The sequence below is a fragment of the Condylostylus longicornis genome, unplaced genomic scaffold (assembly GCF_029603195.1).
Source record: "Condylostylus longicornis isolate FDR11 unplaced genomic scaffold, ASM2960319v2 ptg000145l, whole genome shotgun sequence".
NCBI classification, from domain to species: Eukaryota; Metazoa; Arthropoda; class Insecta; order Diptera; family Dolichopodidae; genus Condylostylus; species Condylostylus longicornis.
Window position 1 is genome coordinate 633,554 of NW_026578113.1, and position 20,680 is coordinate 654,233.

Genomic DNA, 20,680 nt, shown 5'->3' on the forward strand with positions numbered 1-20,680 from the left:
ACAACAATTTTAAAAGATTTTTCTAAAAATAAATTGTCAAAAATTTTTTCTTTTCTTCATATACAATATTTTTACTCAATTTTATTTTTAATAATTATTTAATTTGAACAGTAAATTAAAATTAATTAGAACTATTCAGTTAATTAAGTAAAAATTTATTAAGTTGAAAATTTTGTTCGAAAATTAGTTCGAAGAATTATTTTGAAAGTTTTTACGTAAGCACAGACGTAAAGTTGACATTAATAATGACACTTTATGACGAAAATATTTAGGTGAGAGAATTAAATTTTTAAGTGCTAAATTTTTTAAAAATAAATTTTTGCTTATATTAATTTGTTTCTGCTACAATTAAATTGATTTTATTAACACCACCTGGTATGATGACGAGATTATTTTCTATTTATAGAAACTTTTGAAATTAGAATCTTACTTAATAATTAATACTAATAATTTTTTGTTTTTACTTTAATTATATAATTGGGGTAAATATATAACAAATTAAGAAATTAAATGATGACAATTCTTAATCCGAATCCAAAAATCGGATTTTCTATACATTTTTCGAAATTCGTTGAGAAATTCCGATAATATAAATGCCATAATTACACGATATCAAATAATTTTTCGTTTTCAAAAATTCGTAATTTTACTTAAATTGTTTAATTTTCAGTAACATTTGCAATTAAAATACATACATATTAAATAGTATGTATAGAATTGAATTTGTACATTATCGAAAATGTATTCGAAATTTTTTCAAAATGCCAATATTTTCGAAAACTTTTTCAATTTTTTCGAAAATTATTTCGAATTTTTCATTTTTTTTTTTTCGGAATTTATTTTGAAATTTTTAAAAAACTACTCGCATCGACAAATAATAGAAGAAGGAAAATTTTGAAATTTTAACTTTATTACAGTTTTTCATAACGCACAGAAATCGAAGTTCGTAGGAAGCATTTATGTTCCTAATTTTCGTCTACGCACAAGTGAACTTTTATATTCACAACAAGTCGATTTAACTGTATACAATAATATTTTGTAATAAATATTTATTTATTCAATAAATTAAATTTATCACTTCCATTAAAGAAAAAAAAAAAAATACAAAAATTTAAAAAAAAAAAAAGTTAAAAAATCTACAGAAAAAAAAAAATCTTATTGGAAAAAATTCCATTTTCTTTTTTTTCACGTTCCAAAAGAATGGTGTTACTTGTGCATATTTGAAGCACATACCAAAATAAAAATAAATTTTGGACAAATCATCATATAATAATTTCATTAAATTTTTTCCTAAAATTATCAATTTGATCATATTAGGAATCACAAGTATATTTAAGATATAGAAAACAAGGAATTGATGGCATTTTGTAAATTGACAAATGTTCAGAGTTTGAATAATCACATTCGTACAACTTTCTTAAACTTACAAAGTATTTCTTAAAAAATTGTGTTACACATGAAGAAACAAACATGGTAATTGAAATTGTGAGAAAATCAATCAAATTTTATTAAAAACTTCGGGTATTATTATTTTTTAACTAGTTTGTTGGCTTGTAAGTATTCCTGTGTACAATTTTCAATCATTTTATTAGTACGAGTATAAATACCGTATTAAGTATTAAATAACAGAAATTACCGTAAATAGTATTCAATTTAAAATTTTTTGAATTTGACTCAAAAACATAATATGTACAAATTGGTTTAGAACCAAAATTAGTAGCTTATTGTGCATTTTTTTGCGGCATGTCATTAATGAACGTGCATCTACACTCTATATAATAAACAATTTAAAATATTTTAAATAAAAATTTCAAAAATTTTTTTGAAAATCCGAGCAATTTAAATGTTCCACTTATATGAATAAGAACTTTGTCATCATTATTATTAATATTAAATTTTAAAATTCTATATTGTAAATTTAGAATGAAAAATTAGTAAATTATGCTACGCATTCATATTAATATTATATTTAGATTTTTGTTTTTGTTTTTTTGCCTAAAAATTCATTTCAGTTTTTCTTTTTGATTTCTTTCTATTTGTCGGGCGGAAAAAATGCTTTTCATTTGAAAAAAATTAATCTCGTGATATTGCAATTTTTTTTTTTTGCTACTTTGTTTTTCTTATATCACATCCAAAAAACTGCTCTCTCTATATATACATATACATATGTATAGTGTGTATGTCAACAAAAAATTTTGTTTATGAAAAAAGATTTGATCATAAGAAAACTTAATTTTTTTTTTCATTTTATTTGAAGGGTCATTGACATCGCAGCTTACCTTTTTAGGTGTCGCTTTTCTTTATGGTATAATATAAAAATTGTAAACAAAATCAAATAGTTGAGATGATGTCATGAGTTAATAAAAGGACAATGAACTTTATAAGTATAAAAAAAAAATGTAATGTACATACACACATATTGTAAAAAATGCTTAATAATTAAAAAAAATGTGTGTAAAACACACGCGAAAGGAAAACAATTTCACTGTAAACATCACGTCAAACCCAATCAGTTAAAAATTTTTTTTTTTTGTAAAAAAAAAAAACACCTACAAACATGAAAAGAGAGTAGTTTTTTTTTTTGCAATGATAAATGGTTGGTAAATTTATTTTAACCATTGATTATACATGTTCGTTTATATGTGAAAGTTACGTAAGTTGTTTTGGAAAAATGATTAAAAAACAAAAAAGAATTAAAAGATTAAAAATTTTTTTTATTTCATTTTTTGGATTTTTTTTCCCATTTTTTTGTTATTTTTTTATCATTTACAATCCGGAATCTGCAAAAATAAAATGATGTAATGAATAAAGATTGAATAAAACAAAAAAAAATTACACTTTGAGCCACAATAAGTGTGTTAATAAAATTAAAAAAAAATTCGATGTGATCAGCACATAACCGACCACAATGTATATTGTCTAGTTTAGGGAAAGTGTCGCAAAGGATTATGAAAAATGCCTTTTAAACACTTCTTTCCAAATCTTTCCATATTGACGGACGTTAGCAACTTTTTCGTTAACATACCCAGAAAAATGAAAATTGGCTCTTAGTACAGTTTTGTTTTGTACCATCTGAATTCCCTGAAAAGTTCGCTTGTTAGTTTCGATAACAGCCAGAAATCAAATATTAAATTTCAAGAAATTCCCTCAATTAAATCCGTAGATATGGTAATGTAAAAAACGCCAAATCGGCCCCCAGTTGAGTTACCGAGTCCTGACCTTTCTAAAATTTATAGGTTCATTGTTTTAACACCCAGTTTATTTGAAATATTAAATTTCAATAAAATTGTTAGATTATTTGTCTTTATATATGCGCAAAATTATGAAATCGGTCCGCCAAAAGGTTCAGTTCCCGAGGCCTAACATATTCCATATCATATTAAACTCACATATAAAATTTCATGTGTGTGAAAAGTGTATTCCCACTGAAAACTCGACATCCGAAATTTGGTGCCATCACATAGCCTACCTTATTGTATACAAAATGTTGTCGGTAATAAAGATTCAGAAGGCAGGAGTTCATAACAAAATTACAGTTCGCATAGAATTTCGTAAATAAGTTAATAGTGAGTAATTTAGCATATTTTGGCTTTCATTAGTTAAAAAGCTTAAGATCTAAGATATGTACTTATGTATTCTGAATTTTAAGCATTATCCTTAGGCAAAATTCTTTCCTGTTCCATGTAGTTCATAATGTATAAATGAAAAGCTGATATATGTGGAAACAATTAAGCTGTTGATTTAACTTTTGGAATCAAATTTTTATTACGATGTTAAGATTCGGAAGCACTGAGATTGAAATGTAATTAAAATTGTATAACAGTTTCAGAAAAATCGACTTTTCTTCGATTGTCATTCAATTGTTAGGAAATGTTAAAATGTTCTTAAAAATGATTTTAATAGAAATTTGTAATAATTATTTGACATAAAAATTAATTTAATAAAAATAAATATTTTGTAAATACAATATTGTATTTTCTAAAAATATAAAAATTCAAAATAAATAAAATTATGAAATCATCCAAATAAATATTATTTATTTTAACATGGTGCTTAATTTGTTTTTTCCTCAACTAATATTATGCATTCTTTGATATTTTATAAATGATTCACTGACATTTTACTAAATTATATTTTATTAATAGTGTCAAATTAATAAAATTAATTAACTTAAATAAATGACTTAAATTTATTATTGTTCCATAAGATGAAAATTGGCATATAGAATAATCTTATATAATATATATGTATAATTAATTCAGATTTTGAAATTTGAACAAAAAAAAAAAACATGTAAATTAAATATTTGACGTAATTTCTTTACTCTTATTCAACGTAATATTCTCTTAAATTATTTAATTATAGTTATTAATTTTATTCAAAAAAAAAAAATATATTTTTATTTGATGTCTAAAAAATTGTATATTTAATTTCTTCTAGAATTTTCTATATTATGTAATCAACTAATATTACACACATATATGTTTAACAAAATGACGTATATGAGTATTTAAACTTATTCAAATTTAAATGAATTTGATTCACATTTCGAATTTCAAATGCAATTTTAATTTAAATAAGTACTTAAACTTTTAAAATATGAAAAGTCATAGTTTTTAACGAATTCTATTAATATGTAAATTCTAGTAATTTGTAAATTATTGTTGAATTTTTACGATAATATGTTGCATAATCATATATGTGCATATATTATACGATATTTAATTTTATATTAATATATATTTAATTGTCATTGTAATGTCATCTGTTTCCTATACAAAATTTTCACAAACAATAGAATTAATAATATCGTATCTATTCAACTATTAGATGCAAGGAAATTATTAAATTTAATTATTATATAACGTAATTTAATATTGAAACATTGTTGCAGAATAATTGTAGAAATTGTATTCGTATTATAAACTCAATTATTATCCAAATAAAATAAATAAAGTACAAATTAATTGATGATCATTATTATAGAATTTTGTTGCTTAATTTTTTTGTATAATAATTGATATAGGATGACATGATCACGGAGAACTGGTTTGGTTCAAATTACAAATCATTTGAATGATGTTTATTAATGCAAAGTCCTTTTCGAAAATTAATTAATTTTTTTTTTTTGACATTAATTTTAAATTTTTAGTTTAAGTAGATTTTTATCTAATTTACGTGAATATAAAATGTACTATTTGAAACAAAAATTATTGAATTAAAAATTATTGTAAATTGTCTTCTTCTTAATTTTAATAATGACGTATGTGATGATAATGACAGATATTGCAGGTTTTTGTATTTAAAAATATTCAAATTAAATACTTTTTATTGAATTATAACTTAATAGAAAAAAACATTTCATTGGTGAGTAGATTAGTCTTCAAAATATTTAAAAATCATAATTATTGTCACAATTATTACAAAATATTTGAAAATCACAATTAAATGAAATGTAAGATTATTGAAACTAAAAATTACTGAATTTGCATATATAAGCAAATAGCTGTTAAAAGTTGAAAATTTGAACCAATTTGGATTATTCGTCAATATTTTTACTATATCTCTTATATATGCTTATTACAGATATAATTGGGTATCACGTAAAATGTCATTACCATTTAAAATATTACTACATATACATATGTATGTGTCTCTTTTTTACAAAATTGTCAAATTTATTTGAGGATTAAAGTTTCCTCAGCTTCCTTCATAATTTGTTCTATCTATATAATTTGCTCTACATACGTATTAGTATTAAGCAATAAAATATTCTAAATTTATACCGTAATAATAATCTCTAATGTAAACATTATTATTTAATTAATTAATATTAATTACAAACATATTTTTAATTTCTCATTTTGTTTTTCTATTTACAGGTAAGTGTCAATTTTTCGAACAATATTCGTAAGTATATACAACTATAAAATTTTCTTAAATTTTTATAATTTTAAGCTCATTATAAAGCTCTCAATATCATAATTTTTGATACAGTTATGAAAAGTGTTATTACATATGTTACATCATCGTGTTCCATTCAATACCACATAATCAGAATTGTAGCATGCGACACGGAATTTATTGTGTATGTTACAAAGTTTTTATTATTCTAAAATTTTAACACCTTTACATGTAAACAAATATAAACATAATGTATAATGTGATTTTGTTGTTAATTTTTTTTTTTTACATCAGCAATATAAAATTTATTCATAAAGTTTACATACAAACATACTGTGTTGTTTGCGTGAGTGTGTAGAACATATTTTCCGCTCTCTATTATTCATATTGGATTGATTTTATTTGTGTGTATAAGAATGTTCGTAAATTTTTAATGAAAATCTAACAGTGCCATCTATTATTTGCGAAATTGCGAGCATAGGAAAAATTCTATTTTTCATATTATAAAAGAATTTAGCTGACGAGTTTTTTTGTAAATACGATTAAGTTTTGTCATACATATTTGTTTATGTATGTATGTATGCAAAAATAATAAAGTTTCAGATGATTTTGAAACTTTTTAAAATATCAAATTATTAAAATTGTTAAAAAGTAGAGGTAAAATTTATTTAAAATTAAAATAAAAGCAATTCATTTTGTAAAAAATGTTAAAAAATAAAAATGCAAAATTAGTTAAGATTTTTTTTGTAATTTAGGGTCAATTATATGATGTGACATTTTTTTAGGACATTTTATGCATTTATTTTATTATATTAACACAAAAAATGGAAATTTCTCACAAATTTGCGAACTTATTAGAATACTAGATTTTTACAAATTAAAAGGGTTTTTGTCCACGCTGATACAATTATGTTTTAAGAGAAAATGGAAATGTTATAGTTCTGTTTATAGTAGAACAATAGGCTAGAAGATGCAAAATAATTTATTGAACTAATTATATTTTACAATATCGTATAAAATTTTGATATATTTTTATTTATACGTTATAGTCACAAAAGTTCAGAGAAATATAACAAGTATTATAGCATTTATTCACTTGTCCGATATTTTTATAAAATTGGAAAAATTTCCGAAATTGACATGGTATCTAACTTTGGTACAGATGGCAATATATTTTTTCCGTCTTTGTTATGACATCCTTTTCACTTTCGGGCAATATTGTATCGTGTTAATTTTGAAATATCAAAATATAAAATCTTTTAAAATCTTTACGTCGGGGCATGGTTAAAATAAAACTCTCATCCTTTCTTTGTTTTTTTTTTGATTTTAAAACAAAAATGTTATGACAATATTTAAATAATTCCCAAGGTCATTTGTACAACAAAAAAAAAAAAAAATTCCTTGTTAATTTTTTCTTCGTGAATAAAAATTTCTTTTTATTGTTCTATACGAATAACTTTATTTTGGAAGTATGGTAAAAATTTTGAATTTATTTTAGTAATTTAAAAAAAATACCCACCATAATAATATCTTAAGAATTTTAAAGAAAGTGTTTTTTGTGTTTATTTAATTAAATTCCATTCATTATATGTATACATATTTATACATGCGTGTATTTGTGTACATTTTGTACAGAAATATTTATTCAATTTGATTCAAAATATGTTCTTTATTTACATTAAATATTAAGAGACAAAAATGTTCTTTATGTACCCTACCCACATATGTACAAAAGAATGGTATATTTGGGTAAAATAAAATGAGTTTTTTTTTTTACTTTATAAAGTAATTTATTAAAAAAAGAAAAAAAATTTGAATTTAATTGAAGAATACTTAAAAATATCGACTTCAAATTCATTATACGATATTAAATATATATACATATATTAAAATCATTCTGGTGTATATTCATTGTTATTATAAATGTGTTAAAAGAATAATATTTTGTTTTTGTCATTGAAACCTTTATTATTTAAATACAAAGAATTTTTATTATTATTTTTTAAAATTGAAAATAAAAGTTATTTAAAAATAAAATTTTTGAAAAAGGTGCTTCAATTATTCTGGTAAATAAAATTTTTTTGGAAATGATTTGTTTTTATTTTAAAATTTAAATAAATATTTATAACTTTTCTCATTAAGAGTATAAATGAGAATTGTGTTATCGTTAATTCCAAAAATATTGTACTAGTTCTTTAAATTAGAAAATTAGTATCCGATGTATGTAGTGAAAAATTTATAAAATAAATTCGAAATAAAATAAAAAATTCTTACATCGAAATATAATTTTATAAAGTATCTCTGCTTATAATTTGAATTGCTCAGATAATTTTTGAGAAATAAATATAATAAAAAAATACTCGTATGAATGAATTTTCTTTAATTGTCGAATTGTAGTAACTTTTGTTCAAGCCTTTATTTTTCTCTAAATCGCATCAATTATATATATTATGCACAGCTTAGAAATTTAATGTAAATTTTTCTCATGTTATTTCGATTTACACAGCATAATACTTCTCGTTGTCATTTTGTAAAACAATGAGCCTTATTCTAGTTGTCGCGTCACTTACGTGACATTTGTCGTTGTCGTTGTCACATCATTTGAAATGTGGTATTCTAGTTGTCGAGTGACGTGACTGCGAGAAATAAACGAAAATGAAACGTTTCAAGTGAAATTGATACATTTTAAAAAGAAATTTTGGCGAGTAAAGTTCAAACTAAAAAAAAAAATTCGGTGTATATATTTATTTTTTTAAATACGAGGGAAATAAAAAATGTCGTCATTTGCATTATGATTTATGGATTCATCAGACTCCGAGAGTGATGAAATTGAAAAAAAACAACAATTAAGGATCAAAAGATTTAAGATTAGGGACAGCTCTAATCCATTGGATTTGCCAAATGGAGTGTAAGATAATAATTTTTTCAAATACATTAGTTACAAACATTTTATTTTATTCACAGATATATAAGCTATTACAGACTTCCAAACCATATATTATTTGGTTTAATTGATGTATTAAATTACAAAATTTATTATTTTTTATATTTTTATTAAATTGTTTTGTTTAAACTTACATTTTTGGTTTATCCATCTCGCTTGTCACTTGTTAAATACATTTCGACAAAAAACTACGACATGTGTCGCTCTACAACGACAACTGGAATATACCTGAAACACATTTTCCCGCTATTCCACGACACGTGTCACTGTAATCGCCATTTAGAATATCAAATTCAAGTCGTGACGACAATTGTCGCTCTACTTCGACAACTAGAATAAGGCTCAATGTTCAAATGTATAATATTTTAAATTTTAGCATATCTTGTTAAAGTTAGAATATAGTTAAACGACACTAGTTTAAAATGAAATGACATATTTTCAATTAATATATATACATACATATATACAATATTATCCTTTCTGTAGAACAATAATCTGTTCAGAAACAGCCCTTGTCATAACAGTGCGAATATTTTTGAATTCAAATTGCATTTAAAGGAACAAGAACGCAAAAAATAATTAAATATTTTTTGTTTTTATAAAAAATGATCTAATATTTTTTTTAATGGTCATTAAAATTCCGAAATTATCGAAATGTGTTAATTTCCAAAACATAAATTTTCTCTTCTTCTTTTCTTTGAAAAATAAAAATTAAAAATTACGAGAGTGTAATAATGATGATTTTATTTTTTTAAAATAAATTTTGTAATTAAAAATTTTTTTTTATTCTATAATTAGAATCTCATTTTTGCTTTCTTTAATTTTTCTTTCTTAATTCATTTTTTATTTGTTTACAAAACTTTCATCTGTACGAAGAAAATCAAAAACAAAAAAATCAAAATTGCTAAAAAAGGCGGGCATCATAAATTTTACTAAAGTATTTTTTAAAAAAATACTGACGTCATTGATAATTATTTTGATATTTTAATTTTATAAATTTAATTTATTAATATGATTAAATAGTTTCCATTTCTTTTTTCACTCATATATATACATACATGTATATGTATGTAGGTAATTAAAATCCGTAATAAAAAGAAGAAACAAAATGTTCAAGAATAAATTTAAACAAACTGCTAAAATCGTTTAATATAAAAAATAAAGAATAAATCTAAAAATGACAAACAAAAAGAAATATTTTAATTATTAAATTATTTATTTTAATCCTAGACATTAGACGAAGAGGATATTGTAAATTTTTGGATATTGTATGTATTTATATAAATTCTAACTTAAATCTTGATTTCTAATTAGAATATTAGATTAGAAGAATTTTATTCTTTTAAGAAATTTTGGCCCTCTCTATTCTTATGTAAAAATTACTCTACAACTCAGAAATTTTTGTAACATTAAAATGCATGACATTAGATACGATTTACTCCTATACCAGTTTAGTTGTGTGTTTCTGTTATTATAAGATTACAACGTTAATATAGAATTCTTCAATGTTATTAATATGAAAATAAAAATTTATTAATGAATTTCAATGATTCAATAACATAATGGATTCGAAATATTATTTTCGAAAATTAAATTGACTTCGATTTTTTTGTTATAAAATTGCACCAGCTTATAATGTTAAATTATTTTACAGATAAGAATAATAGGTGAAATAAACACGTTATTCTCAACATTAAAATTTATTATGCAATTTTGTAACATGACTGTTAAAATTAATAGAGAAATCATTACTATATGTACATATGTACATACATTCATAATTTAATAAATAATGTAAACTTTTTGAGGTAGACATTTTTAACATAATAAAATACATATTTATAATTAACGTTAACAGAAGAAATTGCATTTAACATTCATAATGTTAACACATAATATATTCTTTCTAATGGGAATGTTATGTTATGCTGTATTGAAATTTATGTTATTCCATTAAATCTGAACTGATAAAATATACGGTAAAATAAATGTTAATAATGCGTCATAGTTTTAGTTCATGATTCGTGATAAAACTTGAATCATGAATTAAACTTACACTGTTAAGTTGAAGTTATCAGATTTTCTTTTTTATTCATTTTGCTTTCAGACTAAATTTTTATATAAAGAATGCGTTCCAATCCATATACTTATATACATATGTAAATAGGCATGTTCCAAAAAGAATGATGCAAATTTTTTTTAAAATTATCGAATTAGTCAGCACAACTTTTTTAATTTTTGAAAGATTTTTTCATTTAACTGCGTCAGAGCTATAATATTCTTTGTTGCATAGCAGGTAGGTAGATAGGTGTAATGTAAAATTTTTTGTCGTAAGAGTTTTGAAATATTATATACGTGTATATGCATATGTATATCTGTGAGTATAAGTGAGTTAATTTTAGTATTGCTCCTTATATGCATATTATTAAATTTTATGTGATAGCTGCACAATATTACAGCATTTCTGATTAATTCAATTCAAATAAGAATATTCCAGAAAATTCTCGAATATTCTCTCATCTTGATGTGTCAATTTAGTTGTTATACCAAAATTGTGCTCAAATAAATTATTCTAGAACTACATTTTATAAATAAATATTTAGAATATTATAATACTTAAATACCTCCTAGTTTGAACCTCTGTTCTTTAATATTGCATGATTTTAGACTTCGTAATATTGTGAAATATGAATGAAAAACATTATTCATTCATAATGTTAAATGCATAATGTTAAAGTATTTTGTTAAAAGTGAAAATATTAACAACAGATGTTAAACACTGCATAGTATATACAAAATTGGAATATAAACCGTATAGGAATAACAGATGTTAAATTTTTTTATACTTGTGTTGTCAAATTTTGTTAGAATATTCTAGAAAATGACCCTTTTAATTATTTTATAACTTCATTCAAATAAATTTGACCCTTATCATTTTAAAATAAATAGCATAATATACATACATATGTACATACATAACATGTATTTATGTTTATGCTTGCAACATAAACATTATCGTCTTCACATAAAAGTATATCGAATATTCTTTAAAGTAATAGAAGAAGATAGAAAATTATTAAGGAAGGTAATAGAAGATAAATTTTTACAGTTTACGCTGTTTATTTATTTTTATATAAAAGGAAAAGATAAAATGATTTTAACATCAGTTATTGTTAAATCATTGAAGAATTAAGATTGAAATTTTTTTTGAAGGTTATACCTAACGTGAAAAAAACATTTTATTATTATAAAAAATGAAGAAAGAGAATTTATTTATTGTGAAATCTAACATGAATGAAAATATTTATTTAAATCATTTGGTGAACGCTGATATTTTGATCTCATGTGAAGGAAATACCATCAATTCATTGATAATTGTTCCAGAACATTTAAAATTGGAAAGCAATAAAGAAGTAAGAATGAGTTGAAAATTTATTTTCTATGATGTACCATCGTAGTATAAGTATGTATATATGTAAATTATTAATTAAATAATATCAGAGCATTCTTAGCGGTTTAAGAATTTTGTTAACAGGCCAAGGCAATTCTGTTTTTTAATCGTATGTAATAAGATGAGGTTAAATTTTAATTGATTAGTAAGTATTTAATTTCGTATTTAATTGCGGAGGTTTAGTAGGACCTCTTAAGTATTTTAAGTAGTTAAAATCGATATTGTTTTGAAATTTTAGGTAATGAGTTTCTGAAATAATAGTGAGCATAGTTGGCATACAGTAAGTATATGCAAATAGTAAGCAAAGCGGAATTTATGATGCTAATAGTAAGTAGAATAGTTAATTTATTCTTTATTTTTATAATAAAACTTGTCTTGCATCTAGTTGTAAATACATTTTAAAATTTTTAACTCATATTAGCAAGAAATGTAATATTAGGAATTTCTTACTCTATAGTTTATACTATCTATACTAAGTACGAATATACATTAAGATAACAAGTTATTTAATATTATTACGAGCTATTGAGTTATCAACTTTATTATAAGTATATGAGTGTAATCAATATGAGGTATTGAGTTACATAATTTGAATATGAATTATTGGATATACATATGTATATCAATATGTATATGTTTAGAAACTATGTTTTAATTCTTAATTCTATAGTAGGTCTTACAAAAAATTATGTATACATTGCAAGATATTCAGCCATATTGTGAATCTCACGACGTAGAATTTGAGGTAGGTCGTTCAAATTACTTGTTACGTGTAATTATTTTCTTAGTATACTTTTGTACTACGAACGTAATTTATGACTACTCTATTACGAATATTTCGAGCAGAATTTTATTAATTCGGAATCAACAATATGATATTCGTAATTTCCCGAATTTCAAAACTATAAACGAAATTCATGATAGGGCTATGATTATTACCTTAATTTTAGTAATAGTGCGACTAAATTTAATAGTGGCACATTAAATAAAAATAGAACTTTGTAGCTCCATTCATTGCTTATTTGCAACAAAAAATACTTCATAATTATTAATTTAAAATAAAAAAAAATCAGGTTTACTTAAATGAAAAATAAATATTTAGTATAGGATTTAGTAAAAACAATTACGTCTGGTTCTAAAATAATATTCGTAATGCTAAAAACTACTCTATATATGTACGTGTATTTAAGTAGGAACTCTAGTAGAACTATAAGTGCCCATACCAATTTAAAAATAAAACTTAAAATAAAATCAATAAAGTGAAATTTAAGTTGGTCTAAGATATTTATAAAAGTCTATTTTTGACCGTCTTTACCACAATTCACATGTCAATGCTATAAGTTAGTAAACATAAAAAAAAATGTTTGTGAAAAACCACAAAATCGATCGATTTACATAAATAGATTCATTTAAAAGGTCTTTAGTTCAACAATATACAACGCATACCTTTTTACATACATATTTAATTACAGTATTTTTTATGATCAACACGTGTATGTCCCGCTGAAACACTTTTTTCATTCATAATTCTTGAAAAAAAAAACAAAAAAATTTGAAGAAAAAAAAAAAATTGAAAACTCACAGTTTCGAAAAATAACAATTTTTTCACTATTATTTTTTGGACTACAAGAAATGAAAAAAAAAAAAACAATAACTATATACTACCTACCTATAAAAAGCAAAAAAAAATTAATGTGTTCGATATCATCATTCACAATTATAAAGTATGGGTAACGATTGTATGCGAGTAAAAGAATTGAAAAAAATTGTTCGGGGTGAGGTAAGGCGGCTGAATAAAAAGCTCATATTTAAAAAAAAAAAATAAGTAAAAACAAAATATTATATGTATGTAATCTACATAATATACAAATTTACGAAACGTATTCGAAAATAAAAAATAAAAAGAAATTTTAATTAAATTAAACGTTGTTTCTTTCAACTGTAAGATATTCTTTTTGGCGCATACTAAGTATTTGATGTATCAAAAAATGGTATAATTTTCAGTTACACAATATCTCTAATAACTATTAATAATACTTAAATATTTTATTTTAATTAAATTTTGTTAACTTGATTTAATATAACACTTTTGTTAAGTATCTTATCACATTTATCTTAAGCACTGACCTAAAATTCGGCGATATTTTTTGTTGATTTTATTTCAAAAATGTTTTGCCGGTCCACATCAGTCATAAAATAACTTTTTTTTTCTGCTTATTTTAATGCTGCTTATATGGAAATATTATTCAGCAATACAAGTTTTGATTGCTGAAAAAATTAGATTACAAATGTTGATTACAAATTTAACTTTCTAATAAATTTGACGTTTTTCCAGAACATACCTTAAATTCTAAAATGCAGTAATACGGTACTAATACACAATTCAACAATTCACACTTATAAGCTGAATTATGTATTAATACCATATTAGTGCGTTTTGGAAATTAAGCATAATTTGCAAGCAATTGGCATCAATCTGAGTCAGTAGTGTTCGACGCTAGCGCAAATAATTGTAAATTTTTGAATCATATTGCATTCTTTTATATGCTACTTACTGCATTTGTAGAAACAATTATGTATTATTATAGAAAAATAAAACAGGTAAGAAAAAGTTTTCAAGAATAGCTTCGATTGCATATAAAAATCATTTGGAAATAAAAGTGATCGGCGTGATTGACATGATCATCAGGTTGATAACGTTCTTACGACAAGATCGTGTGTGGCAACGTGGGAAAATGCCTCTTTTATAATTGTTTAAATTAATAAAATTATAGGCCCTAAAAGTATTTATTAATTTTTTTAAATTACAAAATCTTGCTTATATTAAATATAATTACACAGAACTTAATATAAATTTGGAACTTATACCCCTTGCGTTAAAATTAATATTTTCTAGTATTATAAATAGAAAATTTAATTTTAATATACCGAAAAAATTTTGCTCCAATATCTTAAAATGAAAAAAAAAAAAATTAAGTTTTTTTTTGTTTGTATACATAACATGTATGAATAGTATGTAGTAGTTTGTTTAATCGTATTGTAATAATAATAATAATAAATTCACACTGTCACGCGAACACGAAAAAAAAAAAAAAGCTTTTTGCTATATTAGAACCTACGACGGCAACAACAACGTTAAAAGAATTTTTTGTTTTCTTTATTATTTTTTTTTTTTTTATTTTTAAGTGAAATGCTATTATACACCAGTATCGATTGACTATCTGTTCAGTTTTCGATTCAAAGTCAAAACGTAAACTTGTCAATAAAAGTTTTTTTTCCCTAAATAAAAACAAAAAAAGCTAAATTAAAAAAATTAAATACCGTATAATAATTAATTTTTGTTATACACGCAAAAACAAAAAGAAAAGTATAAATTTTTTTTTGCAAAGGCGGCCTTTAAAGAGCAGCATTTTGGGTCTTGTGTTTAATTAACACAAAAATTAATTAAAAATAAAGAAAGAATTTAATTAGAAAGACATTTTATTATTAAATTTTTATTAATATTAAAAAAAATAAAATAAATTAAAATTAAAAAAGAAGAAATTTAAATTTAATAATTTAAAATTTAAAATTTTTTTTATTAAAAATTATGGAAAAACAATTGAAAAGCACAAAACTTTAATTTAAAAACTAAATAAATTCGTTTAAATGAGACGACGAAAGAAAAAAAATAATTTAAATTTTATTTCAATTGTAAAAATATAATTATTATTTTTTCTTATTTTATAAATTTTTAAAACTGTTATATTGTTAAAAAAACATTTAATATTTGAAATATTGTTAGAGAAAATTTGAAATATTTGAAAAAAAAATAAAAAATTTTTAAACAAAAGAAAAACAGATGTGAATTTCAAGTTTAAATTAAAATTATAAAAATATTTAAAAAAAAAAAGTTACTTATTAAAAATACAAAAATGTTTGTAAAATAATTTAAAAATTTTTTTTTTAAAACAAATTCAAAAATTAATTAAAACAAAATTGTGGTTGTGCGTTAAGTACCTTTTCTCTTAAATTTTTATTATAAAAAGAAAATTAATTTTATTTGTTTTGTTTTTCGTTTTATTATAATACCAATGTTAACTAAATATTTATTTAATAATTAAAAAAAAATTAATATAATCTAATTAATAAATACAAATTTATTATATATACAAAGGTATAACAGTTAAAAAGTAATATGTAGCGTGTGTGTTTTTTTAATTGCTACTTAAATTAAAGTTTACTCAAATACTGAACATAACTAGTTTTTAATAATGGAAATTAAATAAATGAGATAATTAAATATTGACTATTAAAATAATAATAGAGAGAGAGAGAGACAAAAATTTAGCAAAACAAAAGGTTAAAATTTAAAATCAAAAGATAAAATATTTAAAAAACTGAAGGTACTTTCTAAAATTATTAGACTTTTATTTATTTAAACTTTAAATACAGACGATAATTTATTAAATATCAATATATTATTAAAAAAAAATATAAATTAATAAAAAGTCTATACAAGACAAAAAAAACTGTTAAAACAAATAATAAAGTTTTTGAAACAAATAATAAAAATTTTTAAAACAAATACCAAATTGTTAAAACAAATGACTTTAAAAAAAAATTAAAAATTTACTATTAAATAAACAAAGAATTAAGAATTATATAAAAAAGAAAGAAAAAATAAGTACATAATATAAAAAAAAACATCTTAAAAATTTTTGTAAATGTGTGAATGTGAAAAGAGAAAATTAAATTAAATTCAAAAAATTCTTTTATATTGCATTAATATAAACGTGAAAAGTAAATAATATTCTTATATATACTTATGTATATTAGAATACAATAACAACAAAAACATATACATACATACATGTACTAAAAAGAAAATTAAACTCAAATTATTATTATTATCATTATTATTATAACATTTTTGTTTTTTTTATTTAATTTAATTTTAAAGACAGGAAAATTATCATTTAATTTTTATTGTGATAATTTGTTATACACATATTTTTTTTTCGTGTTTATTTTTTTTTTTTCCTGATTATTATTGTTATCCATGATTTAAATACATTTTAGTACCAAATGAAAATTTCAGTCTAGTTTAGTTTTTCATTGTGATATAATCCTAGAAAGAATAGGAAGAAACAAAAAATAAACAAAGAAATAAATTATTTTTGATAAATTAGAATATTAAAAAAAAAATTTTTTTAATATAACGTGACTTTTGAAATTTAATTACATATGTAGCCCTCTACATATTTTTTTTTTTAAATAAAAAATATTTTTGATAATAAAAGAGAATAAAAGAAGAAATTAATTTTTCATTATTCTATTGTGAATATTAAAGATTGCATACTACATTTTACTAAACTTTACTCAACAATATTTAAAATTTGAAGTGAAAAATTAATTGAAAATTTAAATTTGAAAAAAAAATAGATGAGAATTTTAAAAATAAAATATAAAATTAAAATAAATAATATAATAATTATTTGAATAAATTAAAAGAAAAGAATTATTAAAAAATAATTTTTAATAAATTAAACATATGAAAATAATTGAATAAAAAAATTGTCAAAATATTTTTATAAAAATTATTTAAAATTAATAAAAAATTTTAATTGAAACATAAATAAAGAAAAAAATCAATCAGTATTATTAAATAAATAAGTGAAAAAAATATTTATTAAATATAAAAATATAAAATATTTAAAAATATTTAAAAAATTTATTAAAATTCGAATAATTTCATTAATTTATAATTAAAAACAATTAATTATTTTTATATAAAAAACAAAAAGGGAACTTTTGTTTTATAAAAGTTCTTCTTTTTGAAATCTGTTAAAAGACTCCATACCAAAAATAAAGAATTAAAAATTATTTAAAAAAACAATTAATAATTATTTGAACTAATTTTAAATATCACAAATAAATATAATTTTAAATTTAATAATTGAAAAACATTTTAAAATTATAATTTGGTTTTATTTTTCGTCAATTTCCTATTAAATTGAATCAAAAATGAAATTATTAGATCTTTCTTTACTTAAAAAACGATTTCATGTAAGTTTTAATTTTAAATATAAAATCTAATATTTATTTTTGTTGTAATATTTTGATTCTTTGATCAAATTTTTATTTTTGACAATTATTTTTTAATCTTAATAATTTCTAAATTTTTAACAAAATCTCGTTAGCTATTTAATTTTGCTATTATTTTGCACAATATACGAATAACGGTATTCAATCGAAATCATTATTCGAAAATTACTAAGAGAGGCAGGCCGTCAAATTTAATATTTAGTACCTATACAGACTACATTCAAGTAAAGTTTTTAAAATTGAATAAATTAGTGATTATTCGAATAAATCATTGATTTATGATTTTTTTTATCGGTCTCTATTTCGTATGAATTTGTATTAAGTTTGTAATTAAGTGTATAACAATTAAAAGAAGAGCGTAGTTAATTACATTGTTTTTTTTTTGTTTTTGAATCAGAAGTGAATTCAAATTCGATTTAGCTTTATTGGTTGATATATTCATAGTTATTTACTCATATTTTTACTATTAATGGCATCATTTGGCGTAATGGGATATTATTGAAAAGTATTTTGATTTTCAGATTCAAAATTTCAAATTTTGTTTTAAATTAATTTTATTCAGAAAAGTATAAAATTTTTGAATAACAGTCCGTCACGTCAAGTGATGCTTTTAACAGAATGTAGGTGATTATGTAAAATTAAATTTTCAGAAATTAGAAATTTATCACATTGTGTACACCCTGTACATAATCATATTATGATTTTAGTGAAATTACGCAGACATTTAATTAAAATTTATTAGTTATTAATTACAATTAAATTTTCTACTAACAATTGTTTATTTTGTAAGATTAGAAAAATTCTTCCGTAATACTTTACTTCCTCTTTAATTTAATTTTTCATTATTAAATTGAATTTATGATAGGAAGAATGCATTATGTGATTCTCTTTAAATAACTATTTTTCGTATCAAAATTGCAGTAAGAACAGGTTTAGTTATTCTACAATAATATGTGAATAGTATAGAAAATATTAAAGTAAGCTTTAATTTATTCTTTTATTTTATAATTATTAATTAACTGTAAATAATATAATTTATTGCAATTCGCAAATTTAGTATTTTTCAAAAGAATAGCAATTTATTGCTATTTAATTATTGTTTTAATACGAGTAGTAATATTTAAGTAGTATTTTTAATTATATTATGTATGTATAAGTTTAATTACAATTTTAAATAAGTACTTATACTTACTATTATTTATAAACGTTTAATAATAATATTGAATTGTTTTAATTGTATACTTTTAAAGGTAAATAATGAATAAAATAATTAATTTCTCTTCGGAACTAATAATTAATTTTAAAAATTGCTAAATAATGCTTAATATCTTGTAAATTTATAAAATAATTGATTTACAATAAAATAATAGTACCATCTAGTAATTATTAGTTTTACGATTTGGTTTACGGGTATAAAAACTCTTTGAAATATATTTAGTAACATATATACATTGATATGAAAATATCATGTATAGGTTAGGTTAGGTTAGGTTAGGTTAATGCGGCTATCTCAAGGTACACATAGGTCAATAAGGTCCATTGTGATACCGCCGAATCCACCCTCAAGAGCACTAACCTGAGCTTTTCAGAAACCGGCCAAAACCCCTAGCATTTACATTCGCTAAATACGTAGTCCGTAAAAAGAAAAAAGATCCAATGAATTTCTGCCTTCTTTCTGCCAAAGCTGGACATAAGTGAAGGAGATGAGCCACCGTAATCTCCTTGTCGTCGTCACAGTAATTCCTGCTTGCTATTTCGGATTGTTTTAGAAGTAGATGTTTCTGATTACCATGTATGTATATTCTGTTAATATTTCTTTTCAATATAATCATTTTAGCCTTTGGTTAATAATTATTATATGGATTTAGTTCCATTACATTTTATATTCACAATTAATATTACAAATATAAAAATGTTATTTAATAAAGTTCTGTAGGGTATTTTGAATTTATTTTGAAATTCCTGATTTGAGGGATCCACTTGTGGTGGGTCTCAAATCTGCAATACCAGTGGAATTAAGAAGCTCTATTGACTTCATATTAAGTGTAATTCTTTATGGGACTTATAACTATACATCAATAAAGCAAAGTTATCAGAACTGTGATGTAACAAAATTATAATTTATTTTACTAAATATTTATTTATAAAAATATACGTTTAGTAGTTAGTTACACAAAAAATTTGGTATCGAATGTTTTAATAATGTTAATTTTGTTTTGATAAATTTACTATTTTTTTTTTATTGATTAATAAATTTTGTATAGATAAACCGGTTCAAGAACGCTTTTATTAAA

The 20,680-nt window shown here is 21.6% G+C and overlaps 1 protein-coding gene across 2 annotated transcripts in view; it reads left to right on the forward strand.

Moving 5' to 3' along the window:
* Window positions 1–20,680, forward strand: part of LOC129615768 (TPR-containing protein DDB_G0280363) — a 93,876-nt gene that overhangs the window by 63,877 nt on the left and 9,319 nt on the right. The window contains exon 1 of one of the 2 annotated variants that reach the window (XM_055531145.1): window positions 18,141–18,347. The exons of the other annotated variant lie outside the window; for it this stretch is intronic. Coding sequence (XP_055387120.1) covers window positions 18,306–18,347 — 42 coding nt within the window. The 5' untranslated portion in view covers window positions 18,141–18,305. Of the gene's footprint in view, window positions 1–18,140; window positions 18,348–20,680 lie in introns of those variants that run through there. 2 annotated transcript variants of the gene reach the window in all.